General features: G+C 36.1%; 3 protein-coding genes across 3 annotated transcripts in view; 1 reads left to right on the top strand and 2 right to left on the bottom strand.

Annotated features, from left to right (window-relative positions):
• Window positions 1-1,530, top strand: part of LOC107043995 (uncharacterized protein KIAA1522) — a 159,201-nt gene extending 157,671 nt beyond the window's left edge. Inside the window, exon 6 of the mRNA XM_015265728.2 lies at window positions 918-1,530. Within this exon, the coding sequence (XP_015121214.1) occupies window positions 918-1,181 (264 nt within the window). The 3' untranslated portion in view covers window positions 1,182-1,530. The remainder of the gene's footprint in view (window positions 1-917) is intronic.
• Window positions 1,531-4,165: 2,635 nt separating this feature from the next.
• LOC107045153 (alpha-amylase 2) lies at window positions 4,166-11,069 on the bottom strand. The gene is made up of 4 exons (XM_015267313.1): window positions 10,888-11,069; window positions 8,354-8,787; window positions 5,385-6,249; window positions 4,166-4,331 (listed from the first exon to the last, which is right to left on the bottom strand). The coding sequence occupies exons 1-4, from the start codon at window positions 11,062-11,064 to the stop codon at window positions 4,254-4,256; spliced, it is 1,554 nt and encodes a 517-aa protein (XP_015122799.1). The 5' UTR covers window positions 11,065-11,069; the 3' UTR covers window positions 4,166-4,253.
• Window positions 11,070-13,286: 2,217 nt separating this feature from the next.
• LOC107045147 (alpha-amylase A) lies at window positions 13,287-19,002 on the bottom strand. The gene is made up of 5 exons (XM_015267301.2): window positions 18,537-19,002; window positions 16,631-17,061; window positions 15,223-15,601; window positions 13,642-14,139; window positions 13,287-13,568 (listed from the first exon to the last, which is right to left on the bottom strand). The coding sequence occupies exons 1-5, from the start codon at window positions 18,705-18,707 to the stop codon at window positions 13,560-13,562; spliced, it is 1,488 nt and encodes a 495-aa protein (XP_015122787.1). The 5' UTR covers window positions 18,708-19,002; the 3' UTR covers window positions 13,287-13,559.
• Window positions 19,003-25,926: the final 6,924 nt, after the last annotated feature.

The raw sequence follows: 25,926 nt of genomic DNA, 5'->3' as shown, positions 1-25,926 counted from the left end.
GGGGGGGGGGGGGGGGGGGGGGGGGAGTGTTCGTGGTCAAGAGCTGCTCAGGGTTCACGAGGTTGACCTAGGCTTGGTCCTGTTCGCACGCCAGTTGCTCTGGCATACTGACAGTTTAATGGAAAATATTATAAGTGGAAGGAGAACCTATTTTCCGGTGTATTTCGTGCAATTTGACGGTGGAAATTGAATGTTTTGAATAATTGTTGGAACGGTTAATTAATTATTACAGTCGAGCCTACCGAATGTTCAGTTCCGTGGGCTTCTCATAAGATACCTATGGCCTCGATAATTTTTCAACGGCAAAAGAATGATTATAAGGATCAAACGGAGTTGGGGGTCAAACGGTAGGGACGAACGAAGTGATCATAAGGGTCAAATGACCTTGAGGGTCAAGAGTTCAAACGTGAGAGTCAAGTGAAGTAATCAGAAGGGTTAAACGATCCCAAGGGTCACCTCTTTTCTTCGACGCTATAATTATTAAAATGATGACGCAGAATTATCTTAATAGGATAAAGCCTAATCAAAATTCAATTAATTTACGTACTTTCAATAATTTGTACTTCAGCTGTCCAGAAGTGATTATTCTCAAGTCCCCCAACAATCCCCCAACATCAGGTGCCATTCTATCACACGGGGTTATGTTTAGAGAGAAAAGGGAACGCGGGCTGTGCGCATTCAAAACATTAAACTCGTATAAATTGATAAGCTATCAATATCCATTCAGTAAAAATGAATATTCTGATCCCTATTTTTCTCCTCGCTATAAGCGCGCCTAGTGGGGGTGTACGGATTCCCGGAATTCCACTCTCTCTCCCTAAGGTATCTTATATAAGGACTGGGCTCAAGACCAAAATTTTCAACAGTAAAACATAAACCAAATGCCCCACTAATTATTCATAATCTATTTGTTCCAGAATTTCCGGGAAAATCGTATCGACGGTGCGTCATTACCTCTTCTATCCGAGGATCACCTGACAGGCCCAATGGGCATGAAACTCGGGCCGGCCTTGAAGCTCCGTGCAATGCTGGCCCGAAAGCTCGGTGCCTGCACGGTATGTCTTCACTGCGCCCACTGCCATCAAACGCCACTTCCGGTGCTGAATGCAGCGGCTGCCGCCGCTGCTACCGTAAATACCACGCAGACACCCGGAAGACGGCCCAGCAGCACTGGAAACTGACAAACAATGGCGGAGACTCCGGGTCCCGATGCCGATCCCAATCGCGCATTGAGAATCGAGAGACGTGTATCCCGTCCTGTACGCAAACCCGATGTCGTGTTTAAAAAGCCGATAAAACAGTGACGATTAGCTTTTGCCCGACATTTTTATGAGGAGACTCCGCCCAATTTCAGTACCTAATTTAGTTTTTAGCTAGGGGTAATTAGGTTTATGCTGAAAGTGCCTAGGAACAGGTGCAAGAAAATTTTAGTGGAAAATCCTAGTGCATTCGCTTGAAAATTCTATTTGTTTTCGATTGGAAAAGAAAGTTTATTAGTTTTCCGTTAATTTTATGGAAAATTTTCGAAGCTTTCCCGTGCAATAGAAAATATTTTGCTGAAAATAAATAAATAGTATTTTATTTTTTAGAATTTTTATTACTTTTTTTTTAACATTCAATACTCGATTTAGGTCTCAGCTGAGCTTCTTAGGAATATCTCCGAATGTAAGGGAGATGGCGAAATTTTTGTAAAAACGTTTTTTGTAGCTCTCAATTCGCTCTATAAAAAAGTTTATGACAAAAATTTTGCTATCTGCCTTAGATTCGGAGATATTCATTGAAAACTGACCAGTAGTCAATCTACCCAAATTTTCCGTTTTTTATGAAATAAATAAATATATTTTTTATGAAATAAATGAAAAATAGAGTAAAAAAATCTATAGCTCAATAGAGTGAATTCTATTAGATATTTTCTATTGAAAAAAAAACGCGCAGAAAATCTCCAGAATTTTCAATAGAAGTCGTGTCGACATGAAACAGAATTTTCTAGCGAATGCATTAGATTTTTCAATAAAATTTTTTCGTGCGTGAAAAAAAAGTTAAAAATGTAAAAAAAATTACGAAAAATTGATGAAAAAGTTCCAGTTCCGCAAGAAATTTCCATATTTTCTCAATGAAGTAAATAAGAAAAATGTTCTCACCTGAGAATAACCTTTTTCTCGTGAGAATAATCCGCCTAATTATACAAAATAGATTATTTTCGTGAAGAAATATGCGACAAACAACGACCAATCAGGGGCACAAAAATTACAGGCATTGAAAATATAAAAAAACGAGTGAAGAACGCGAACGGAGATTAGCTCACATGTATTGTATTTTTTGTAAAGAAATAAAACGAGTACTTACATATTCAAATGTCTTCCAATGAATTGACAACAGTGTCAACATAATTTCGAGGCATTTTCATTGAAATTTACTGAGTGAATACGGAATATGTGGATGAAAGTGGGTATTCGTAGTAGCGAGAATCATGTGCAATAACAATAATTCTTTCGACTCGTTGAAAATAATATTTTCCTAGGATACGTACTTGCTCAAATCGTTGTTTCTTTTATATATTTTAACGAAGTTTTTATAATGGATTATTGTGCGAATGGAGGATAAAGCTAAATTATATTTTTGCTAATAACATTAGGAACCAGGCGATCCAACGTGCTCTACTTTATTGGTCATAAGAGTTGAAGGGTATCCAAGTACTTTTTACTTCACGATTTTGATCATCAAATTTTTCAATTGAGTGCAGAAGGAAAATTTATAAAAATGATTCAAATAAATTTTTCAAACGTTAGAAAATAGCTAAAGTACTTGGATATGTGTTAGTTGTTTCATAAAAAACTGGAAATGTCAATTTTGCTAGTTATAATTGTCTGAAGAGTTTGTACATTCACTATTTTCCAACTTGTAACAATTTTTATTTATTTAGTAAGTTAACCGTTGCCTTATTGTATTCAACATAACAGATGTAAGTTAATTTGTAACTAGGGGCTGAGACTATGCAATTTTATGAAAAAAGAAGGAATTTGTACACAAAGAGAGTAACTCGTACTGCGAGCAGTATTTTTAGATAACAAAAGCAGGTTTAAACTGATAATTAAAGGTAATAACACGTCGATACATATTTTTGTACTCGTATGACTTTTTTATTGGGTCTCCGGGTAGTCGGAAATGAATTATACAAAGTTTAAAAATCTGAAGGTTTCAAAACTCTGAACAATCGTGGAAATATGATTCATTGATGGAGTGGTTAAATAATTATTAATCAGATGATTAATTCAGTCCGAGATGTCTGTATGAAAATGTGGATTTCCTTAGCATAATATTCTATAGTATCAGTATGAAATTGTACGGCATGATTTCTAGTAATCGCGTTCTTGCATCAACACATCCGACAGTTTTGGAGCCTCGAATCAAAGATATTTCCATTGAAGAACATTTTTTCTTGTTTCAAAAATGAATTCCCTTTCGATGGGACGAGTGAAAAATATTTGGGCAAAAAAACCATTCTTCTTGGTGCCGTGCCTCATTTCACCACTCCACTACTGAATATATTGCATGGTTTTTTATTTTATTGAAAATACATATTTTTTGCGAGTTACGAACTAGCGGCTTTTACTTAAAGAATCACTGTACATACTGCTTAAACATGTTTATTTATATAATTGCTCTTACGAAGGAAAAACAGTTGTAGTATTGTTATGTTAGCATCTTAAAACGATAAATGATGCACAATTTATGAAAGGAAAATACTTATCGAGTCACGGTACATCAGTTTTTTCATGTGAAAACGTAAGCAGAAAAAGTTATGTAGGGAATAGGGTGGGAAAGAGAGATTAAACAAATAAAAAAAAAATGTACAGCTGAATAATTACAGCTATTTTGTGATAATGCAGTGTTTTACATGTGTCCTTCCATTCTCCCTTTCTCACCATTATTATTTTTCCTTCAATTCTCCCATTTCTAATCGTATTTATCGACATCCTCCTCGATCTCTCCACCTCATTTTCCCCCTTTTATCATTTTTATTTGTTTCGTTTAAGTCTGTCATGTATTATTTTTATGAATTAACTGTTATTGAATAATGTATAGGAAAGATTAATGGTGAAGAGAGGAAACAGAAAAAAGTAATGAGGAAAAACAGTGCATTGTTTCTGTTAAAATAAACTTGTTGAAAAATACTAAAACTAATGAGTGATTTTATTTAAACATTCACCTATTTACATTTCAATCCGATCAGTGATGTGATTTACACATTATTAAATTACTCTAAAAGTGCTGTAGATCATATTCTCACTCTCGAGTTCAGACTCCAACGGCTGGGAGTTTAGTTTCGCCTGGAAAAAAACAATTCACTCGTCATGACGTACATCAAATGGATCACATGGAGAGAAATTTGGATAAAAATCTTTTGTCATGTTGAATCAATTTAGAGAATTATGTGGCTCCGGTTTTATCTAGCGAATGTTACTGAGTAGTCTATATCTTTTTCCAATCAACACTTATAATTTCCATGGAACAAATCAGTAGTGAAGCGGTAAACCGGGTTAAGTCGATTTTGACTTTTGATCAATTTTTGATGAATATCTCAGAACCTAAGAGAGATAGTAAAATTTTTCTCATGACCTTTTTTGTAGAACCAATTAAGGGCTATAAAAAGTTCCTGACAAAATTTTTTTTATCTCTTTTAGATTCCGAGATATTCGTCAAAAACTGGCCAATAGTCAAAATCGACTTAACCCGGTTTACCGCTTCGCTACTGAAATGATAACTTCAAGAGCAAACTATAATTTTCTTGACGAAAACTGTGTTATTGGCGAAGCTAAATAATTTCGAGGGGATAATTTTTTTTGGGAAAAAAATATTCTTTCCTCGTCAATGTATTTTTTCTATGGTGTAAACCTATGGAGTTCTCTCAAATCAAATGATTGTCGTACAATAGATTACATTTTTTCCCGCCAGCAGTTCGAATTCTTCTAGGGATATTTCTGATGATCACGACAAAAATTTAATTTTTGTGAAAGATATTAAATTTTCTCAATGTCCTTATTTTTTTCATTTAGAAATGGATTTCGCTCCATTATTTGACTCGTTTGCCAATTTTTTAAATTTTCTGAGTCGATTCTGTAATCGGCTCAGAAAATTCAAGTGACAGTATCGTAATTTTTCACAAGAGATTCAGCTAAAAATTACGGAACGCTCTGGAAAAATTCCGTAATTATAGGTAAAAATTGTGAAGGTTCCGTAAAATTTCCTACAACCACATTACGCTCCGGAATTACCGAAAAGATATGTAATTTTTATCGAGTATTTCTCTCCACGCGCATAATTATTCCCAAAGCCCCCTCGAGATCCCCGATACCCTAATGTATGCAAAGAGCTCCACTCACATTTCGATGAATCGCGAGAACTCCGTCCTCCTCCTCCACCAGGATCTCGACAAACGCATAGCCGTCCTTCCTCACTTCCACCGTCTTCCCAGAGCACTCGCCATTAACGAGACTCCCAGAAATAACATCGCAGTAGACGCCCGCCGGAAGTCCCGTGTGAATATTCGCCCTGAGATCGTCATTATCAGCATTGATGGCAATGAATCCGGCATTGCCCCGCGAAAAGGCAATCTGATTGTTCCAATTGTCCCACCACTGGTCTATCTTGCTGCCGTTAACGGCATTTCTGAATCCCACCATGTTGTAAATTTGCCGCCAGCGGTGTTCGCAGACCCATCCGCCCCCGCAGCTGCCGTCCGCCCTGATCACAGGCGGAGTGAGATTGCCCTGGGCATCCGCAGGTGGGCCCTGATCGGACTCGTCGAACGCGAACGAACTCATGATTTTCGGGTTGCCGTAGGGGTGCGCAAGCATGAACGCAACCGCCATTTTGTAGAGCTTCGGACGCTTGTACGTGAGGACTGCACCGCCACCACCGCTGCCCCGCTGATTGTCGTGATTGTCGATGAAAATCAGGGCTGAGTCGCGGGGCAGCATCGACCAGTCCTCGCCGATGCTCCTGAACCACCTGAGGGGATTGTTTCCGGTCATTCCCTTTGTTACCTCAGCGCCGTATCTGAACTCGGTCACGGCGCCGAAGCTGTTGTACTCGAATTTCGATACACCCTCTCCGCCTACGTCGATTACCTCCTGGTAAATGTACGGTCGCGAGTCGGGGGGGAAACCGTGCGCGGGGCTGAGGTTACTCAGGCGGGAGTATATTATTTGGAGATCGGTTGGCCACATGTGTTTTGCGGCGTCGATTCTGCCGGGGGAAGTTGAATTCTTGGAATTATTTTGGGAATTGTGGTGGAATGGATGATGATGTGACGCAATTATGAATTCATGATTGTTTTTATGTGAAAAGGGTTGATGCCCTCCTGTCAGATTCGATATTCCTTTTTTTCAATTGATTGTTTAGAGTCATTCTCATTGCAAAAAGCAGTCCGACCTAGAAGAATCATATTATCATATGTCCCAATTTATCAGCTGTGAAATTTTCATATTACAATAAATGATTTGCTCATGTTCTAATTCCTATGCTCACTGAATAAGATTTTAATCGTAATTACTATTCATTTCCTTCTGGAACACACTTCAGAGCGTAAATTTCTGGAATTCAATGTTTGCTGATGCTCTGGTAAAAGTGCGTGCCGACACTGTTATCAATTTTTAGTTAGTTCACACGGTAATTCAATTAATCTGTTGTTCATCTCATCAGTATAATTCCGTGCTGAGAATATTTTCATCTCGTGTTTTCAGCACCGAATTAAAAATTAAAACTTCATTTGGAATATTGAGTCACAGCTTCTTTTTATTCATATCAGAAATGTTTTATTTGGATATTAATATTATTTGTTCAAAGTGAAAAAATCGATCGTCATTTTCACTACATTGCATTTAGATTCTCCTGTCCTTAACGTCAAAAATATGAGATAATCTCATAATTCTAGCTATTAATTCTAATCAACTTTGTTCGAAGACAACCTTAGTAAACGCAATATTAAGTAAGTAGAATTATTCTATTTTCCTCTCACATAAATAATTTGGACAATTATGATTCATTTATTCATGTTTCATAGAATGGTATTCAATTTTCTTTTGCTTGTTAGGCGGACTTCATGAAAATGCGACGCAAGAAGATTGTACTCATGAAAACCGAGTTCTCATTTTCGATTCCAGATATTGCAAATGTTTTTTTTAAAAAGGATAGCAGAACAATTTTTGTCGTATCCATCCAAAAAAATTATACTTTATTTTAAGATTTCAGAAGTCTTAATTTAAAGCCCAAAATTCTTAAGTTGAGAGAAAATTGGAAAAAAATCATGAATATTCAGCGTCATTCGAATTTCATTTTGCAGAGCATTATTATTTTTTAAACATTCGTGGTTTATAAATAAATGATTGATATTGTTTAAACTTTCGTAAACCTTATCTTTTTAGACATGAAATAAATTTCTGGTGAAATTCTGAATATAAATGAATTTGTTACGATTCCAAGCAAATGATTTTAATCGTGGAAAATTGATTGTTTACAATTTTTATGTTTATTTTTCAGTTATTTTATCAACCTTTCTCCAAAAGTAAACTTTCTAATTTTTTTCAGATTTTTTAAATGTTTCCCAACGGTTCAATATCGAGATATAAATTCAGGCCTGCAAAGTTTAAATAATAAATCATTGTAAAATGTCCGGAAATTTGGGATCAAATGGGGCTCAAATGAAAGTTCTGAAGTTCTACTATAAAAGTAGGATAGCACTTCACTGGATAAAAATAGCCAAAGTACTTGGTTTACCCTAAAAATCTCAATTTGAGCTTTTCAAAAGAACTCAAAAGAAAAACCTTATTTTTGCTTCCAAATGGAAGCTTCGTTTTTGACCGATTTTTCGATTTTCTATTTTTTTTGTGTTGACTGCGATTGATTTCAGACGACCTCCACCTAATTTCAGAGACGATTTCAAAGATGATTTTAAATCCAAATTTCAAAAATAAAAATCCCCGCTAATAAAGGTGATTCTAATAATGTAAACGGAGATAAGTCGACTCATCTCCCAGTTGAGTTTTTGAGAAATATTTCCGAATCTAAGAGAAATAGCGAAATTTCAGTAATTACATTTGTTGTAGCACTCAATCGGCTCCACAAAAAAGGTTGTAACAAAAATTTTGCTATCTCCCTTAGACTCCGAGATATTGATTGAAAACTGGTCCATAGTCAAAATTGACTTATCTCCTTTTACTACTTCGCTGCTGAATTCCTAATAGATTCCTAAAAATCATTGACACGTCCCTGAAAATCAAAACTTTTTTTTCTGTGAAGCATCGGAATGAGCTGTAACCAATCAAATAAAAATACAATAATACATCCTCACCGAAAACCGGCGACCCCAGCGTCGACCGCCCGATTCATAAATTCAACGATTCTCTCCCTGACATGTTCGACACTCTGATTAAGATCATGAAGTCCCACGAGTTCGCAGTTCCTCACCTCCACAGGATTGCTGAAATCCTTCAGTGCACAACTCGGATGGAAGTCCGAGCGCGTATACGGTATAGCCGAATAATTTCTGGTTGCCGGATCGGCCCAGCTACCCCCGGTCCCATTGACCTCGAAATTGTGATCAGCTGACACGTGATTAAGCAGTGCATCAACGTAAATTCGAACGCCAACGGCGTTGCATCTCCTGACCATGTCCCTGAACTCTGTCTCGTTACCGGAACGCGTGACGAATCGATAGGAGATCGGTTGATAACGCTCCCACCACGGCCTCTTGGGAATAATCACATTTTCTTGGATCGGCGATACCTAAATGGAACAATTTCCACGGGCTGATGATTGCTTGTTATGAATCGATGAAGAGTACTCATTGTTTTCTTATGTAGTTCAAACTTAGATAAGGACTATCTTGGGACTGATTACAGTGTAGGAAGAAGTGAATAATTTTGTGATTGAGGGGAGAAAATAGAACACTGAAGATTGTGATATGAAGTGACTCGCTATTGTGATTATTCAAGGAATTCCTGTGAATAAAACAGTAAATAATTGGAGTAAAAATAATTCAGTAGCGAAGTGGTGAAATGGTATAAGTCAATTTTTTGTTGTTTTATTAAGGAACCCCTTTCGGGCTTCTTTAGCTACTAATAAATGTATTACAATTTATCATTACATAGTAGTAAAATATATAAATTGCAATAGTCCCTTAATGTTAGTTAATTAGTTAGGGTCTTTGTTAAACATATTTTATATCTGAATTGAACAATTTTTGAAGAATTTTGAAATAGCTTTAATGTCTTTTGTTCTGAGGGACTTTAGGATATCTTGAATATTCAGTAGTCTGGGGTTACTCTGGTATAAGTCAATTTTAACTATTGACCAGTTTTTAGTAAATATCTCGGAATCTAAGGGAGATGGAAAAATTTTTGTTATAACCGTTTTTGTAGAGCCGATTGAGAGCTGTAACAAATGTGATTACGAAAATTTCGCTATCTCCGTTAGATTCGGAAATATTCCTCAAAAACTCAACTGGGAGATAAGTCCACTTAAACCGGTTTACCACTTCGCTACTGAATTGCTTTTGTCACAACATAGTCAATATATTATTGTTGTCAATATATTATTCCCCTCAAGAGATCTTTTGTCGTGTTGAATCAATTTACTTGTGTACAAAAACAAAGTTTCCACCAAAACACGATAATTTTCGTAGTAGTAATTGTTCTCGTTAGACATTTACATGCCTTTCGGGTAAATACATTCGTTCTACAGAGAATTATATGAAGCTCCGGTTTTATCAAGTGAATGTTATTGAGTAGTGTATATCTTTGTCCAATAAACACTTATAATTTCTATGGAACAAATGATAATTTCAAGAGGAAACTAAAATTTTCTTGCCGATAATTGTGTTATTCGCAAAATTAAATAATTTCGAGGGGACAATTTTTTTTTGGGAAAAAAAAATATTCTTTCCTCGTCAATGTATTCTTTCTGTGGTATAAACCTATGGAGTTCTCTCAGATCAAGTGATTGTCGTACAATAGATTATATTTTTTCCTGCCAACAGTTCGAATTCTTCTAGCGATATTTCTGATGATCACGACAAAAATTTAATTTTTGGGAAAGATATTAAATTTCCTTCTGTCAAGTTGGTTAATTTCCCTCAAGTAAATCTGTTCCACTCCATCAAATATTCTCACGTGGAACCAGGGATGGGCAATAATATTAGATTTTCACATTATTAAAAAGGGATTATCTCCTTATATTGTTCAAAGTTTAACTATATTTAACAAGTTTAAAATATTATAAAATGTATTAACTAAATTTTCCGATTGATGGTGAATAAAATATTTGATAATGTTGAAATGTATTTTTTTAGTTAACAAGCTAATTCTAAATTTAGGTAATTGGTTTTCGATTATTCAACTAATCGTCAATCTTCCTACCTAAATTATTGGATGATAGAATATTTTGAAATTTAAATGTACAAATTGATGGTTAATTTAATATTAAAAATTTTAAAATTTATGTTAAAAATTGACAACTTCACAATTTAACGGTAATTATGATTGATTGATATGCCTATCACTGCGTGGAACATATAGTTGCACCGTAAGATCTCATCAAATTTCAATTTACTACTTCCAAGGAATAAAAAAACTCAATAAAATTATAAATCATAGGAAAAAAATGATTTGTTGCACTGAAATTTCCCGTTGAAAAACGTATTAATTACATTGAAATCACGAAAGAGATCGATAACGTTATGGGCTATCTTCCAGAAGAATATCCATGGATTTTTGGAGTGGGGAACAAGCATATGAGTGGGAATTACGTAGAGTGGGGGTACCCTGGGAAGGATAAACTTCTACTAGAAGGCCTATAAGTATGTCTTATAAAAATATCGGTACATACCTGGACCCCCCCGAACCCCATCGGTCCCAAAAACCGTTCGCACTCATCGCCAATATCGTTCCACTTCCACTCGAACAAATGGACAATAACATCGTGACCAGGCGCGTAATTTGGATGCTTATGGCAATCGGCGGTGGCCGCTGCCAACGCAAGCAAACCAATCACCAGCGACTGCATACCAATGTGTGTCATTGTGGTTTATAACGTTCACTGAATATATACCCGCCTGGTTATCGCTAAATTCACTACAAATTGGTTCGGAGTCCACTCTTCTTTTATTTTTCTCCCTCCCGCCCCTCCGCGTTCCCCCCCGGCACTGCCAACCGTCATTTCTTGCATCTGCCTTTTCCCAATATCTGATCTGATTGATAAACATCGGTGTTGGAGAAATATGTGGGAATCGGTGAGAGCTATCGATCTTGATTTATGTAATGTTGCAATGTTATTGCGACAGAATTATTGCGTTTGAAGCTTGAGGGTGCCAAGTGAATTTGGCGATGACCTTGAAAATTGACATTCACCAACAAAGTTATAATTTTTTTAATTAATAGTATTAGACAGATGGTGAACATCGGTGACAATTTTAAAATTTTAGAACTTATGGATATCGAGAAATTAAATAAACAAAATCAGTCTTATACACGGCCTCTTATGGAGTTTTGATTAAATTGAACGTTTCAACCCCCTAGGAACTCAAGAAAAATTTGAAAAAATTTGAAGATATGGGGAATGATGTGTTCAATGTGATGGCGACAAAAAACAATGGGGTACCGGGGTGAATAAGAGAGATATTTCAACCCGCCGTACCCATTTGATCCCATGCTTTCTCGAGGTTCGTCACGCGAAATAGAGGATTTTCCGCATTTATTTTCTCGATGTCTAGTTCCGGTTGCGGGTTTGACATTTCGTCGGATGGATGAATACATATTTCTCCAATGATGGAGGGAAAGAAAAAATTTTTTTTGAATCTTTTCTCAAATTCACTTGGCACCCTTAAGATCCACCAGGAATGCTGTAGACATGAATGTGTGAACTTTAGGTGAAGTTTATAAACTTTGAAAGTCAATATCAGAATCTTGATATCGTATTAATCCAGTCAAGGCTTTATATAAGATACCTTAGGGACGATAGGAGAGTGGAATGTCGGGAATCCGAATACCCCCACTACGCGCGCTTACAGAGAGGAGAAAAATAGGGATCAGCGGTTTGAAATAAGATACCTCGCTCGTTGCGCCCGAATCCTATGGAATATTCATTTTTACTGAATGGATATTGATAACCAATCAATTTATACGAGTTTAATGTTTTGAATGCGTAGAGCCCGCGTTCCCGTTTCTTTCTAAACATAACCCCGCGTGATAGAATGGCAGCTGATGTTGGGGGATTGTTGGGGGACTTGAGAGTAATCACTTCTGGACAGCTGAAGTACAAATTATTGAAAGTACGTAAATTAATTGAATTTTAATTAGGCTTTATTCTATTAAGATAATTCTGCGTCATCATTTTGATAATTATAGCGTCGAAGAAAAGAGGTGACCCTTGGGATCGTTTAACCCTTCTGATTACTTCACTTGACTCTCACGTTTGAACTCTTGACCCTTAAGGTCATTTGGCCCTTATGATCACTTCGTTCGTCCCTACCGTTTGACCCTCAACTCCGTTTGATCCTTATAATCACTTTTTTCCCATTGAAAAATTATCGAGGCCATAGGTATCTTATAAGAAGCCCACGGAACTAAACATTCGGGAGGCGATAAAAGTGCCGAGAGTGGGGGTAGGCCTCGAGCGCTCAGAGATCGAGGTATCTTTTATAAAGCCTCGACTGTAATAGTTTATTATGAGAATTTGGAACGAAGGAAATAATTATGAAAATTTGAATCTAAAAAATACATCTGCAAAAAAGACATGAGATGAAAGAATAATGAGAGAGAGAAAAAGACAATCCTACATGAAGATGGAGAGGGAGGAAAACACCAAATACGCAATAATATTTTATTCTCCTTGATATCACATTCTTGTATTATCAGCATTTTCACTGGAAATCAGCAGCTATTCTTTCTTCTGCATAGAAAATGACGAATAATGCTTGACATTGACGAAACAGCATTTCTGTATCCACTCATATTATACATATATTTATCTTCTAGTATTACACCTGACAGATGCTGTCATGATAAAATATTTTGAGTCGCCACTAGATAATTAATGCCATCACAAACGTCGACTCAATCATCTCACCTGGGATCCACTGCAACTCAAGTACGAATCATCTCATTAGTTACAATCACGCTAAAGAGACGATGAGAAAGCTCTTCGTCGAAGTAAACACAATGTGTACAGCGAGACGAGAAAGAAAGACACAATCGTACATGAAGACAGAAAGGAAGAAAAACACCAAATACGCAATAATATTTTATTCTCCCAGAATGCGATATCACATTCTTACATTGTCAGCATTTTCTCTGGAAACTAGAGGCTCTTCTTTCCTCCGCACAGAAAATGATGAATAATTTTTAACATTGACGAAACAGCAGTTCTACATCCACTCATATTATCCATATACTTATCTGCCACTGTTACATCTCACAGATGCTATCATGATAAAATATTTAGAATCGCCACTAGATAATTAATACCACCATAAGCGTCGACTCCATCGTCTCATCTGGGCTTCACTGCAACTGAAGAACGAATCATCTCATTAGTTGCAATCACCCGCAATACAATCACGCTAAAGACAATGAGAAATCTCACCGCTGAAGTTAAACCGATGTGAATCGCAAGAACTCCGTCCTCAGCATTCGCTGGAATCTCGACGAATGCCGTCCCGTCCTTGGCGACCTCCACTGTTTTACCGGTGCACTTGTTCCCCTCGACTTTACCTGAGATGACGTCGCAGTATCTGCCGGCGGGGAGTCCAGTTGTCAGATTCCCTCGAAGATCGGAGGACTCGCCGTTGATGGCGACGAAGCCGAGGCGGCCTCGGGAGAAGGCTATCTGGTTGTTCCCGTTGTCCCACCAATTTGCTACTGGCGATCTCTTCGCGACGTTCCGGAAAATCACCATTTGGTAGATCTGGTGCCAGCGGTGCTCGCAGATCCAGCCGTTGGTGCACACGTCGTTCGTTATTTGGGGGGAGATTATTGTGCCGTTCGGGTGGGCCGGAGGCCCCGCGCTGGGGTCCGTGAAGGAGTAGGAACTCATGACGCGGGTCGTGCCGTAGGGGTGAGCCAGCTCGAAGGCTGTGGCCATCTGCAATTGAGGAGTGAAGCCGTAAAACTATTTCAGTCAGCAGTGCTGGTCGCTGGGTTTTCGAGGAATATCGGCGAATCTGAGGGAGATAGCGACATTTTTGATAAGAGCTTTTTTGGAGATCTAACTTCGCTCCGCAAAAAAGATTCTGATGAAAAGATCGCTATCTGCCTTGGATTGCGAGATATTCATTGAAAACTGACAGTCAAAATTGGCTAATTTCATGGGGTTATAGTGGGGGCTGGGCCCCCTGCGCGCGACGCTCGGGGGGCCTCGCCCCTCGCATACGTTCTTTTCGGCGAGCTGTATCGCTATTTGACAGAATACTTTCTTTTAGCAATTTTTAAAGGATTTTTTCGAGCTTCACAATGAGTTCTGAGTCATTCAAATTGTTCTCACGTGTTTTTGTTTCACGAAAATTTGAGTTCCCAATTTTTTTGTATTGGGATAACTAAATATGGTTTAAAAAGTCCGAATATCCGATTTTTAGATAGTATATTTTTTTTCCATAAATTTTCTTATAAGGGATCAATTGAATTCCATGAATTTTTTCCATGAATTTCAATTCCATGAATTTAAATTCAATTTTTCGTACAGATTCGAAAAAATTGATCGATTTGTCGACGATCACTCAAACAATTGTCATCACAATGGAATTTGTCATGGCTCCAAAAATTGATAACAATACCCTCTTGATTCTATCAGAATATGATGGGGGTCGGATAATTCGTTGTTCAGTTACAGCACATTGTTTATGCGATTTGGAAGAGAAAATCGGTTTTTTCATGATTACTGAAAGAATCATCAGTAATAGCAATTAAATCAGGGCTTGGAAAGCCTTTGAGAGGGTCTGAATGTAGAATTATTTGACAGAACGAAATAATCCGCAAAATTTTGATGACATTCCAATTGATGATAGTACTATGATATGAAAAAATAAAAGAAGAGAATAGTGAAATACGAATTCAAAAGAAGAAAATCCATTTGAAAGCAAATTGCTAATTTTTTCGCGACAATGACTATACTCATTTATAAAAAAATGCAATCATCCACTTGTTTTTTCTGTGGAACAATTCTTCATACCTTATATATTTTAGGTACTTTGTACGTGAGGATCGTGGCTCCACCAGCTCCGTGACCTCTCTGGTTGTCATGATTATCGATCATGACGAGAGCGTCGTCGGACGGCAAGAGTCCCCACCCGTTCCCCCAGTTCTTCAAGTTCTTCAACGGCTCCAACCCCCTGAACATACCCCCTAGGACAATACCGAAATTGAATTCAATGACCCTCCCAAAGTCTGTGTATTCGGCCTTCTTGACACCCTCATTCCCGAGGTCGATGACCTCCTGGTAGATGAAGGGGCGCGAGTTCGGAGGGAATCCCGCCGCGACACTCAAGTTCTTGAGTCTGCTGTAGATGATCTTGAGGTCTTGAGGCCACATGTGCTTGGCTGCGTCGATTCTAGAGTCAATCAGTGACGAGTTCATAGATCGGCATCAATCACTGCTTTTAGTAATATTATGAGAAATTTCACGTTATAGTAATTTAAATTTATTTATGGTAATTGAAATTTGAAAAATAATATAGTAATTGGTAATTTAATTTCTCAATTATTGGTTGATAAAATAATTTGGATTTGAACATTTAAGTTGATGATTCATCAAATAATTCGGAATTTGAAAATTTAAATTGATGACTATTTTTAAAATCAAATAATTGGTGAGTAATATTAGGAATTGACATTCCGAATTTAACTATAATTCAAAATTTCGATTATGCCGATGGCGGGACGAGTTCAGATCGCGAGAAGTCGATTTGGATTTTTATAATATCGAGAGAAATCACTACAAAAACCAGGTGTCTGACAGCTATCTGAATTTAAGATGTCAGATGGTAAAAAACGTCTGAATCTTCAAAAGTGTCTGAAAATCTGTCTAATGTCTGAAAATTTCAACCACCATTTCTGTCTGAAAATGATGGTAGACATTTTTTGTGTCTGAAAAATTTCAGGTATTTATTTTCAGATATTTTCTGTGTCTGAAATTCAATTATTTATGAGCGATTCAAACATTTCACTATTAAGATATCTCACCTGATTCAGACGGCAAAGTCCATTCAAACTTTAATTTTTAATATACTTCTCATGCCTGAAAAGTTGATTCATCCACTGCAAAAACTAGGTGTCTGACAACCATCTGAATTTAAAATGGCAGATGGCAAAAAACGTCTGAATCTTTAAAAGTGTCTGAAAATCTAACTGTCTGAAAATTTCAAACACCGCTTGTGTCTGAAACTGATGTCTGTATCTTAATTTCAGAAATCTTGGTGTCTGAAATTGAAATACCTCCGTTGATTCAGACATTTTAATATCTCAAATTTTAATATCTCAAAAGTGTCTACAAAATCGTCCCAAAAGTGTTTGAAAAGTGTCTACAAGTGTCTGAAATTCAGACATTAGTTTTCGCAGTGATCGCACTGCACAATTATTACCTGAATCCCGCAACCCCCTGATCGGTAATTCTGTCCATATACTCGACAATAGCAGCCCTGACGTGCTCTTTACTCTGATCGAGATCATGGAGCCCACTCAGCTCGCAGTCCCTCACCTCCGTCGCATTCTGGTAATTGTTGATGGCGCAAGTTCTGTGGAAGTCTTCACTGGTGAACGGAACCGCAGGGTATGACTTCGCTGACGGATCCGCGGTGGATCCGTCTGTACCCAGGGCCGGGTTCAAGTCCCCGGTCATGTGATTGATGACAACATCAACGAAAATCCTCACGTCAACGGCGTTGCAGCGCCTCACCATATCCTTGAACTCTTTGACATCTCCAGATCGCGAGTGGATTTTCATCGAGATCGGTTGGTACCGCTCGTACCAGGGTCTCTCGGGAATTATCAGGTTTTCGTGGATTGGGGAAACCTGGAGTGACATTACAGGGAGAACCATTTTTGGTAAAATTCAACCACTGTACTGAGAGATAAAATTACGTGTACCGCCCACCTAAGGGAAATAAGGCTTTTTCCAGCCGCGCACTCTACAAGAAGTCATAAACAGTTAGAATGGGTTCTTCGAGGTGTTTACTCGAAGATGTGAAGAGGACAGATTTTTTATTAACATTAAACATATTTAATTATGTAATTCAATTGCAGTCGGCCAGTGAGCGATGGAATCGAACTTTGAGGGTAATACCGCCCGGCATGCGTCCAATACCGCCCACCTTGTTTTCATGACTTTCTTGAGCAATGCAGACCAACTGTTATGATTTTTCCTATTTTCATCCTTCGTTTCCATTCTTTGGCTCCATTTTGAGAAAGATTTCACGTGAATAATAATAAATTATCCTGAATTTATCCGATGTTCCAGTGGCCACCGACTACCCCAAACAATCGAGTTGTCACTCGACCGCCCTCTAGCTGCATAGTCTAGCAGCCCTATAGAAACCCTGGGCGGCATTACTCACAAACTCTGGGCGGAATCACCCACAAACGCGGAGGCTGATAAAATAGCCAATAATAACTGATGAAGATATTTTTCTGCTATCGAAAAGGTAGCAATGGATGTGGAAATGTATAACCAACATATATTTCGCACTTCATTCAATTATGGACCAACTGAAAATTTGAAAAATCTTAAATTCTGGGGTCGAAATATTTAAAGAATTCGGTAGCAAATGATTTGATTTCTTTTAACAATGTTTTCACAGAAGAAAATTGAAAAATTCTGCTGAAATTCGAAATATTCGAAATATTCGAAATATTTAAAGAATTCGGTAGCAAATGATTTGATTTCTTTTAACAATGTTTTCACAGAAGAAAATTGAAAAATTCTGCTGAAATTCGAAATATTCGAAATATTCGAAATATTTAAAGAATTCGGTAGCAAATGATTTGATTTCTTTTAACAATGTTTTCACAGAAGAAAATTGAAAAATTCTGCTGAAATTCGAAATATTCGATATATTCGAAATATTTATATTTCGAAATATTTAAATAATTCGGTAGTAAATGATTTGATTTCTTTTAACAATGTGTTCACAGAAGAAAATTGAAAAATTCTGCTGAAATTCGAAATATTCGAAATATTCGAAATATTTATATTTCGAAATATTTAAAGAATTCGGTAGTAAATGATTTGATTTCTTTTAACAATGTTTTCACAGAAGAAAATTGAAAAATTCTGCTGAAATTCGAAATATTCGAAATATTCGAAATATTTATATTTCGAAATATTTAAAGAATTCGGTAGTAAATGATTTGGTTTCTTTTAACAATGTTTTCACAGAAGAAAATTGAAAAATTCTGCTGAAATTACTTGTTGTTATCAAATATTTGCGTAATAAAAAAAGAAAGAAAAATATTTCGTCGCCAATCCTCCTCATCCTCAAAAATTCTCACCTGCACCCCACCAAAGCCCATGGGTCCCAAGAATTCCTCGCACTCCCGCGCGATATCCTTGAACTTCCACTCGAAAAGGTGGACCATGGTCCCGCGATCATCTTTATAGTGGGGGTTCTTCTGAGCAAAAGCCCAGCTCAAAATACCCAGAAATAACGGAAACACCTTCATCCCGAACCGCAGTACCGCGAATGCTGCCTGACTGTCACTTCTGATGCGCTATATCCCCACGTTATATGTGGTTCACTTTTATTTACACAACTTGGCAGTCACGCATTATTCATCATTCCAAGGACAAGTGGAATTCTCCCATCGCAATGGCAAACGCGACAGATCATTTGTCTCAATTGGACTCGTGGGTATAACGCAACCACTAGTAGTTGTCTTACGGATGTACAGCTGGTGTGGTACACAGGCAATAAAAATTTTACGTATTCGCGGCTTTCTCGGTGCATACGGCACCATGAACTTCACCTCAGGCTGCCTCGAGTGAGGAATGAGACATAAAGGAGAGGGAAGAGGACTCGGAAAAATTGTGGTTGTTATTAGTTTCACGCTCGCCATCTGACGTGCACCCAACGTGAACTTGAGTTCCTCTTTATTTTAATTGTGCAATGAACATGTTGGTACATATTCAAGGTCATAGGTGCGTTGGGTGATGAAATGAAGCATTCATTTTTGTTTTTATTATCATTAATTTCGGTTGATGAGAATTATTAATTTAACTCGTTATTCCAATGTTTTGATTGATAAATTTAAAGATTGCATTCTGAAATTAAGGGTCAGTTCAAATTTAAGTTTTGGATTTTTTGTGTCATTGTTGATAATGCAAGGTATTGTTGCGCTCTATCTATCGACATTAATTAAAATTTAATTCATTCAATAATTTTGGTAATTTTTGAATTTTTTCAAAAATCGCTTCTCCCAGCGATAACTAAAAAAAATGTTGTAAATTCATTAAATGATGGCTTAAAAAATTTGTTTAGATGCCCTTTTGACCGAGTTCGAAGATGAAGGCGATGGCAATAATCGTTGTTTTGGTTTATATAAAAATTTGCAAAATTTTTGTATTTTTTGAAAATCGGAATTCCGGGGATATCTTGAGATATCATGCTTCAAATGAATTCAATTATAGCTTAAAATGTTAGTTTTAATGCCACACTGTCGAACTTGAACGATAATTACGACCAGCTATATCCGTTGATTTTATTTTTATGATGATTTATGCAAATTTCGAATTTTCCATCATATTCTACACGGAAAGAAATATTCAAGAAAAATTACGGAACATTTCACGTAATCCGCAAGCGAGAATCGTTTTCAGTGAATTTCTATAGGAATATAAGAGAATAAATCTGATTCTATTTATTAACAAAATTTATTAACAAAAATAACTATACCGTATGAAGACAAGAGCAATTTACCGTTTGTTTCTATTGAATTAGGAATAAAATTCTCTATTTAAAAAACATATTATCAGAAAATATTTCTTAGAATAAAAACACTTCTTAATTTTCTTTATTGTGAATTGATCTGTTGGATGAATAATAATGAAAATAATAAATGCATTTGCTACATATTCAAGATCAAAGTCGTTTGGATGAGAAATAAAGGACAAAACCACTTTGCACTGTCAAATTTCTTTATTATGATTTTTTCTCGTCACTTATTTGACTACAGTATATCACGACATTATATAGAGATCGAACTTTAGGTAGATTTCACCTCGCACGGCGAACTGATGAGGAATTATGATTGATTGATATTAACTAACGAAGCGATAATAAAAGAAATCGAAAGTAATTGACAGAATGAATTCCCTTTCGTGATGAAATAAAAGCGCATGTTTTTAACTGATTTCAACTGAAAACATTATTTATAAGAATATTATTCATAATCGTCGTATTTATACGGATGAAGATTGGGAACAAATATCTGGGTGAGAATGAGCATATAATGTATTTAAGCAGTGTTTCGGCTGATCAGTTCGCCCCCAAATAAATAATTTATAACATTTCATTAATCATAAACGTGAATTCATCATAGACACTCTTCGCATTATTTATGTAATATTGTACGCACACGTTACGCATATAGACGACAGATTCTTGTGTATTTCTTTTGTATTTCTTTCTTTTTTCACATTCATATAAATATACCCTTGACACTTATGCAACCACGGATGCATATAACACGACAATATAAAATATTACCGACTCTCACACTCACCGTCGGATTTTTCAGGATAAAATCTTATTTTCAATATTATTATTTCACTTCTCTGTGGAAACATCAACGAGCGCATATAAACGAGTCTATATATAATGTTATAAACAAATGGATTGTGGGTTATATTTTATTCAACGACTAGTTTGATTGAATAGGGGAGAGATCGATGCGTTGGGGAGTGGCAACAAGTGGGAGATGCCAGTGTCATTCCAAATTGTCGAATTGAATCACTTTACTTATGATTGTTCTCGTGAAACATTTACATGTCTCTCGGGTCAATACATTCGTTCTAAAGAGAATTATATGCGGCTCCGGTTTTATCAAGTGAAGGTTATTGAGTAGTGTATATCATTGTCCAATGAACACTTATAATTTCCATAGAACAAATGATAATTTTAAGAGGAAACAACAATTTTCTTGCCAAAAACTGTGTTATTGGCAGAACTAAATAATTTCAAGGGGACAATTTTTTTTGGGAAAAAATCTTCTTTCCTCGTCGATGTATTCTTTCTATAGTATAAACCTATGGAGTTCTCTCAGATCAAATGATTGTCGTACAATAGATTATATTTTTTCCTGCCACCAGTTCGAATTCTTCTAGGGATATTTCTGATGATCACGACAAAAATTTAATTTTTGTGAAAGATATTAAATTTTCCTTCTGTCAAGTTGGTTAATTTCCCTAAAGTAAATCTGTTCCACTCCATCAAATATTCTCACGTAGAACATATAGTTTTTCGACGGAGGGAATTTAGTCTCTCAGTCCAGAACGAAATACTCGACTCCAGACGATTGAGTCCACAATAATTCAGTAGCGAAGTAGTCAAGCGGTATTGGCCAGTTTTCAATGGATATCTCGAAATCTAAAAGAGATAGCAGAATTTTTCTCACAACCTTTTTAATGGCACTTGATTCGCTCTACCAAAAAGGTTATTACGAAAATTTCGCTATCTACTTTAAATTCGGAAATATTTCTGGAAAACTCAACTAAAAGCTGAATTGAATTAAGGGAAGAATACTATGAGTTTTAACAGAGTTTTTTTTTATTGTTCGTTTGCCTGAAAACGCTTAAAATGCTAAAAACAGTCCGGGGCCTCCAATTTTTGAACTACAAAAGATTTTTTTTTCAAAAGTTTCGGAAAAATGTGTGGTATAACAATTACGAGCCAGTTTTTTGGAATTCGGCTCCTACACAGCTGATTTCGGTTTTTTTCATATAAAAAAATTCACTATTTGTGTAAAAAAAATACAAAAAAAGCAAATTTAGCCATGTAAGAGGCGAATTTAAAAAAAAACTAGCTCGTAATTGTTATTCCACGTATGTTTCCGAAAATTTTGAAAAAAAACATCCCTCTCGTAGCTCAAAAATTGGAGGCCCTGGACTGTTTTTGGCATTTTAAGCGTATTCGGACAAACGAACAAAAAAAAATTTTTTTTTGCACCAATTATTCATTTTTAGATCTATATAATCGATCTTCAAGTATGAAAAGTCTCACTCCAATAACCCACGACTTTTAAAACTCGTAGTAGTCTCCCCTTAAACCGTTTGACCACTTCGTTACTAAATTGTCAGAATACACACGTCAGAATGTGAAAAACCCTGGCATCTCCCCAAACAATAAAATGACAGTTGAATAAATACGGGTTTCCCAATTATTCGGGTATATACCGAAAATATTGAGGTAGGAGTGTTGTCAAAGGGCGTCCGCGGAGTTCTTTCCATAATGTTTTAAGATCGCAGTATTCGGTAAACATTACTTGACAAATAGAATAAAACGAATACAACTTTCATGATGATTGGCGAGACGACGCCCCAGGATGATTGTGATGATGAGATTTGATTTGAATTCTAAACGTACACTATGAATATCTAGTCACACAACGAATTCGCCGTTATCATCAGTTTTTTTTCCTCACTTTGCTGGCGTTTTTCAAGTTGTAAAAGAATACTTTCTGTCATTTTCTCTTTCTCCCCGTTGGGAGCAACAACGATGCGTCCTAATTCTTATTTAACTCGGGTAGCAACTTTTTTTAAGTGTAGTCAATAGTTATTTCATTTTGTATATTCTTTGTATAATCGGTAGTGCTTCGGGAATATGTCGTAGCCTGCGACAATAATTATAAGCATTTCGCGATTTTTTTTCCTAAGTTTTGATTGGTCTATCATTATTATTCACAAATTCAATAAAGTTGTAGATTTCAGGGGAAAAATACCTGAAAATGTAAACTTTATTTTCTCTGCGCTCAAACTAGTTGTTTATTACAATCTCAAGGTGTTGTTCAGTCTAAAATTATTTTGAATTATGCTTCCAAGACACTCTTTCCTCTCGTTAAAGTAGTACGGTCATGACGTTTTCACGGGCATAATATTTTTTATATTTATATTTTAGTTACTCAAAAATATAAATATAAATCTCCCGCCTGCCGGAGCCTTAGGCGCAGTCGAGACTTTATATAAGATACCCCGGGCTCCGAGCGCGCGAGGCCTACCCCCACTCTTGGCACTTTTATCGCCTCCCGAATGTTTAGTTCCGTGGGCTTCTTATAAGATACCTATGGCCTCGATAATTTTTCAACGTGAAAAGAGTGATTATAAGGATCAAACGGAGTTGAGGGTCAAACGGGAGGGACAAACGAAGTGATCATGAGGGTCAAATGACCTTAAGGGTCAAGAGTTCAAACGTGAGAGTCAAGTGAAGTAATCAGAAGGGTTAAACGATCCCAAGGGTCACCTCCTTTCTTCGACGCTATAATTATTAAAATGATGACGCAGAATTATCTTAATAGAATAAAGCCTAATTAAAATTCAATTAATTTACGTACTTTCAATAATTTGTACTTCAGCTGTCCAGAAGTGATTACTCTCAAGTCCCCCAACAATCCACCAACATCAGCTGCCATTCTATCACGCGGAGTTATGTTTAGAGAGAAAAGGGAACGTGGGCCATACGCATTCAAAACATTAAACTCGTATAAATTGATTAGTTATCAATATCCATTCAGTAAAAATGAATATTCCATAGAATACGGGTGCAACGAGCGAGGTATCTTATTTCAAACCGCTGCACGGAGAGAAATATTCAAGAAAAATTACGGAACATTTCACGTAATCCGCAAGCGAGAATCGTTTTCAGTGAATTTCTATAGGAATATAAGAGAATAAATCTGAAACATTCAGTAAATTTTCGGGTCTGTCACCGAAAATATACGAAAAAGTCACGTAATTTTTCTGGAAGTTGTAAAATCTAACAGAAACTTCAAGACTTATTATGCCTCAGAACATGAAAATTCTTGGATGTTTAAGAATTTTTACGAAAAGTTCCGGAAAAATTACGGAACGTGTTTTTAAAATCTCCCCCTCACGGTGACTCATGGCTAGCCGTGAGGCGTCGGACGTAATTTTTACGGAACAGATCGTAGAATTTACGTGACGATTGACACTTTTTATTGAATTTTACTTCGCTCCCAGATTACGTTTCGAAACGTAATTTTTACGTCTTTTTTCTGGTAATTTTGATTGAATATTTCTCTCCGTGTGATCCCTATTTTTCTCCTCTCTATAAGCGCGCGTAGTGGGGGTACACGAATTCCCGGAATTCCACTCTCCTACTGTCCCTAAGGTATCTTATATGAAGCCTTGACTAACATTTCAATTTTTTTTTCTCAAATCTAGTCAGACCATACTACCTCAATTAACAATAAAATTTTTACCATTTCGCCTTTATTTCGGCATACATGACACTCCGTTCCACAAATATTCAACGATTATTAATACTTTTACATCATAAATTGCAGAATTTTTCATTCTATTACAACCAACAAATTTGAAATGGCCGTATCACGATATCTGCGTGATAATCCACGGATGAATGACTGTTTTCGATGTTTGTGCAATTAGAATTACCTATGAATGTCAAGTTAAATGAACATCTATTATTCTAAGCATTAATTATATCGTACCATGGACTGAATGAATCTTCACGATGATCCCGATGATTGATTAAATTCTCAAAATTCTCAACAGTTGATATAATTCAAAACGTAAATAACAAACTATCACAAAGGAATGGATCGATAAGTGCGATGAATAATGTGACCATCATCATCATTACCTGTGTAATTGTCGATTACGAAACCCGGGGACTCATTGCAACCACACGTGCCGGATGAATTTAATGACTGCGATGGATTTGTTCGGTTTAGTTTTTATCGTGCCTAGTATCAAATATAGAGTTTATGCTTTGTTCGAGTCTCTCCGGTTCACTGATATTGATCAAAATGTCTCGATTCGATATGTTGTGATTAATTTAGAACACTTGTGTTTTAACACACATTTTTTATCTCTCGTGGGAGATTCGAACCGGCTGGTTAAGCTGATTAACTTTTACGGAGTTGGAGGGTCGACTAATTTAATTAGAACGGAATGGGGGGATAGTACGATTGGAGGGGAAATGAACAGAATTAAATTAGTGAATTTTCGGAATTTGGTGGAATCATTGGTTTTTGGGAAAGTTAAATTTTTGTAAATTTTAAAAAGGATCAATTTCACTTGTAAATTTATAGTTGTTGCAGTGAATTATTTTTAAATAATAATGGTTAAAGAAATCAATAAATGAATATAAAATGACTAATGGAAATTATTGGAACTTTTGGGATTTTTTTTGACAAAAACTCGTCATTTCTAATAATAAACTTCTCAATTTTTTCAGGCGGTTGAATAACAAAGTTTAACTTAAAAAATGGAGAACTAAATTTTTATCTCCTTTGAAATTTGAATAATCAAATGTGTTATTTAAACAAAGAAAATAGTTAAAATTACTCTTGATAATATTTTAGTAATAATTTTAAAAAGGATGAATTTGCACTCATAAATTCATATTTTTGGCATTGAATTATTTTTAAAAATAATTTCTAAATTAATTAATAAATGAAAGAATCACTATAAGATGATAAATGGCTAATGAAAATTATTGGAACATTTGGAATTTCATTTTTTGTGGAAAATTGATTGTTTAAAAATTATTTATGAAAAAAAATCGGCATTTCTAATCATAAACTTCTGAATTTTTTCAGAAGTTTCAATAAAAAAATTAAAATTAAAAAATGTAAAAATAAATTAGCTATCCGTTGAAATGTCAGCAATGAAATGTGATGTTTAAAG

This window comes from Diachasma alloeum, unplaced genomic scaffold, assembly GCF_001412515.2.
Source record: "Diachasma alloeum isolate Michigan unplaced genomic scaffold, Dall2.0 Dall_scaffold_00180, whole genome shotgun sequence".
NCBI lineage: Eukaryota > Metazoa > Arthropoda > Insecta > Hymenoptera > Braconidae > Diachasma > Diachasma alloeum.
This window is presented reverse-complemented; position numbering and strand designations above follow the sequence as displayed.

Excerpts from the sequence above, each read along its gene's own strand:
- LOC107045153 (XM_015267313.1), bottom strand. The coding sequence starts at position 11,064 with ATGCAGTCGCTGGTGATTGGTTTGCTTGCGTTGGCAGCGGCCACCGCC. Across the intron at positions 8,788-10,887 it reads TGGGGTTCGGGGGGGTCCAG|GTATCGCCGATCCAAGAAAA; the intron begins GTATGTACCGAT and ends TGTTCCATTTAG. Across the intron at positions 6,250-8,353 it reads GCTGGGGTCGCCGGTTTTCG|AATCGACGCCGCAAAACACA; the intron begins GTGAGGATGTAT and ends TTCCCCCGGCAG.
- LOC107045147 (XM_015267301.2), bottom strand. The coding sequence starts at position 18,707 with ATGAAGGTGTTTCCGTTATTTCTGGGTATTTTGAGCTGGGCTTTTGCT. Across the intron at positions 17,062-18,536 it reads TGGGCTTTGGTGGGGTGCAG|GTTTCCCCAATCCACGAAAA; the intron begins GTGAGAATTTTT and ends ATGTCACTCCAG. Across the intron at positions 15,602-16,630 it reads CAGGGGGTTGCGGGATTCAG|AATCGACGCAGCCAAGCACA; the intron begins GTAATAATTGTG and ends GATTGACTCTAG.